Raw genomic sequence first — 3,794 nt, 5'->3', positions numbered from 1 at the left:
GTTGGTGGATCATGGAAGGATATACAGACACAAATCTTTTCATCTTCAGCTGGAGATGATGCATTTTGAAGTTTTAAAAGCTAAATGCAGAAAAACAAGCAGACAATCCAGCCAAATCTTTAAATCTGACACCTCATCCATATGCCATATGGTCCACATTTAAACTGCAGCCCATGTAGTGGAGTCTATACCTGTCATTCTAACAGACTGGGTCAGGACGCATAGGTGGGTCGCAGGAGATTCACATTCTGTTATTTAACATCGATATTTGCAGAGCACCTTTGAGCCACATGCCTGAACATGAAAGTTGGTATTGTTCTGATAATTGTAGTCGACTTTGAATCTAATTTGAAAGGCCAGGGTACAATCTGTTTGTTTGACTGATGACAGGAAATTAAAAGAATGAGACAGTAACTGCCGAAAATCTATTTATTTGGTCTCATTTCTAGATGATTTAACATGCGTGTATGTTTTCAATAATACATGCATAAAACAAAGTTGCCATTTATCGACCGTACATCTCTTTGAAATGACTAGTTTACCCGTTGAAGATAATATAAGGTGATGTGGAAATGGTCAGGCACGATACGCACCAATGTGTTCTTCTAAAGAAAGGGAATTGGTTCGTGATGTTTTGTCATTTTGAATACGTTTGTGAAACACTGGTCTATACAGTCCACATGCAAACATAATCCATATGGACTCCACTGCATGTACCACAACTTGAATGCGACCCACGAGGACTCAGATGTTTGGGAGGAAGCTGTGCTGTGTTTCAAAACTGTAAATAGGACTAGATGAAATAATGAAGCCGTATTGCCCGTTCAATTACACCTTCAATTAAACGGTCATTTAAATGTCCAATCAGAGCGTCCTCAATGTAGATTGTTGTTCAGCAATCCTAACCATGCATTGCTTTTTAAAGGGGTTATCATTTTCAGAGACATGATGGTGATATGCCTTTAATTCCTAAATTAAAACAGAGGTTAGATAATTATGGCATAGACAGAAAAATACACTGCAGTATATTCAAATGAGCAGGGCTTTAATTTGAGCACGTGCCATAGATAGGCAGGGTATAGCTGGGGAAACGCTATTTGACATGCAGCCCACATCTCCAGTAGTTAGTAGTTCTTAGGCAACAGGTAATTAGAGGAGATACCGCTGCTGCTAATCTGCAGCTGGATCTGAAGGCAGGTTCCAGTGTTTAACAGCCTGAGAGCAAAGCGGCACCTGGGACAACAAAGAACAGCAGATATCCTGCAAACAACTCACTTTAAGCGCTGTTTCAGCCCCTTCTTCTACTCTGTAGCCAGGGACATTTCCACTTCAAATCTCTTACAAAACATAACAGACATCAAATCATAACGACACGACAGATGTTCGTGTAGGCACTCTACCGGCGCAGGTGCAGTGCTACCTTTGAAGAACAACCGAAAATTCAAAGCAACAACAACAACTTTCAAAGCAGAATGACACTGAAGATAAACTAAAAGGACTGAAATAATTTGAACTGATAAATTCAACCTACGCAATCATTTTTCTTTGTTCTACAACAGGTCTCCTGCTAAAGCTATGAAACTAATTAACACTGTGTTCGATTTGGAAATAAATCATTGGAAATAGTCACAATTAGAGATTTGAGCAATAAAAATGGCGAAAACATCGCCTCAGAATCATGCAGATAAAACCTAAAAAAGCACATTACATAAGGCAGTGGCGGATCACTGTCTCAGTCACACTAAACAGGAAGCCATGGAGATCGTACCTTCGTTGTTGACGTCATACAACAGATTGTCTGAAGCGCCGGCCCACTGCACTCTGGCACAGAGGACGTTGCAGTAGTTTGGCTTCATCTCTGGTCCTGCACAACACAAAAGCAGAAAAAACATCACGGCTCTGAGTCAGCTTTAGCACTCACCATTAAGTCCGTTTTTAATATGGCACATTTCAGTTTTGGACGCTAAAGCGCAGCCTTAAGGCAGCTTCCACACTGACAACAGCTCAAGCCTCGTCACTCATTTCAATGAGACCGCTGCTTCGGCTCGGCGGGGGGTCTTGTCGCAGAGGGATCGGGCAAAACAAATCGGTTCTGGCCTTTTTTTTTTTTTGTCCCCACAGCACAATGTTGGGTCATGAAACAAAACACACTTTCCAATCAAATACGTGCAAGCACACAGAGGAAAGTGAAATACCTTGCGGCGTGGATCTCGTAGCATTGCACTAATTTGCTGCCTACCATGCATGGAGGAGAAAATTATTACTTCTGTGATTAACTTTCCAGAGCTGTACAATCAAAAGCTCAGAGGAGTACAAGGACATGAACCACTGTCTTTGCATTCTAAACCTTCATCCTGGGCTCGTTCGTCTGTATTTCATCTTCTTTACTTGCACCCTGTGGCAAAAATCGCTCACACTTACACAACCCCTTGGCTTGCATTGGGGGTTTTTTTCATCGCGCATTCGTCGGTGTGAAGTTCTCTAATGCAGCGCTGAATGCTGAGATGATCATGCTGCTGCTTTAATCCCAGAACATTTGTGAATGAGGAATAAAAACTACCGCAGCAGACTACTGGGTACAAATTGGCAAATAAGCAAAATAGGAATCATATAACCCAGAAGACACATTACAATCCAGGCTGCTCACTAATTAGAGCCACAGAGTGAATCTAAAGCTCTACAGGCCACTATAATAGGAACGGCTATTTACTACAGCATAAGAGAGGGAGGACAGAGCTGCTATAGACCCAGTAGGGTTAGGGTTTGGGGTTTTCAGCTGATTAAAAACAATGTATTTTGTATTTCCCTCCATTACAGTGGTTAGATCCCCAAAGAGTGAAGGCTGGAGTTGATGTGATTTGTATAAAAACTGCTTCTTCAGATGTGGATTACACAGGCATGCTCAGAATGTACAAACACCACAACGGGGGCATGAATAGGTGTGCTGGTTCTGCTGTGAGGACAACCAGACGTGCGTGATGTTTATTTCTTCGCTCTCAGCTGATAAAGACGCCGCCTGATAATCAGACTGAATGGCCATTTGGTTTCACTTCGTTCATTTAGCCCGACACTTTGTTCAATCAGGTGAGCTGCTTTCTTGTTTTGTTTCACCTCGAACCAATCAGCGGCGACTCTAGCGACCTCCTTTAGCCGCTGAACAAAATCGATGTGTTGGCAGAAATTCAGAGTAATTCTAATGACGATTATTGTGAAATTCACTCTGTGATTTTACATTTTCCTGCTTCCTGTGATGTTCAGGTGGTACCGAGCCATTCCACCGTCCGGGGTCATAGTAGGATGACTCTGTCCCGAGCCAAATCTCTGACCAGCCTCCACCCATGCCTATCCACACCCTCCTCGACGTCCGGCTCACACACTTGCAAAGAAACCAGTCGCAGTAATGAGAATCGATCGGGGTGTTAAAAGTATTGGCAGTCCGGCCCGGGATGCTGCGGTCGGTGGTGTCTTTATTAGTCTGGTCTCTAGCCTGCCAGCTCTAAATAGCAGGGCATTGATCAGAAGGTGAGGCCGGGCTGAATCCAGCCCTTTAATTGCTTGTGTCGCTCCTCCTTCTCACTGCAACAGCTTTCAGTCGCCTGCCAGGTAAACCGAGGCCACCGCCATGCAGCGAGGCGGAGGTTAAGGCTTACGCGAGAGGGGGGACGTCTTAAAGTCATGGGGAATTTAACATCATATTCATCTTCATCAGTCGAGAGTCAGAAAGAAGCACGCACGCACGCACGCACGCACACACACACACACACACACACACACACACACACACACACACACAC

The 3,794-nt window shown here is 43.8% G+C and overlaps 1 protein-coding gene across 2 annotated transcripts in view; it reads right to left on the bottom strand.

The window, feature by feature from the left end:
- LOC116391746 (ecto-NOX disulfide-thiol exchanger 2-like) overlaps window positions 1–3,794 on the bottom strand; it is a 156,518-nt gene that overhangs the window by 141,058 nt on the left and 11,666 nt on the right. For both annotated transcript variants that reach the window (XM_031862608.1, XM_031862609.1), the window contains exon 2: window positions 1,769–1,864. In XM_031862608.1, coding sequence (XP_031718468.1) covers window positions 1,769–1,856 — 88 coding nt within the window. In that variant the 5' untranslated portion in view covers window positions 1,857–1,864. The remainder of the gene's footprint in view (window positions 1–1,768; window positions 1,865–3,794) is intronic.

Source organism: Anarrhichthys ocellatus, unplaced genomic scaffold (assembly GCF_004355925.1).
Source record: "Anarrhichthys ocellatus isolate YVR2014 unplaced genomic scaffold, GSC_Weel_1.0 scaffold27, whole genome shotgun sequence".
NCBI lineage: Eukaryota > Metazoa > Chordata > Actinopteri > Perciformes > Anarhichadidae > Anarrhichthys > Anarrhichthys ocellatus.
Note: the sequence above shows the minus strand (reverse complement) of the source record. Positions and strands in the feature narration are given on the sequence as shown.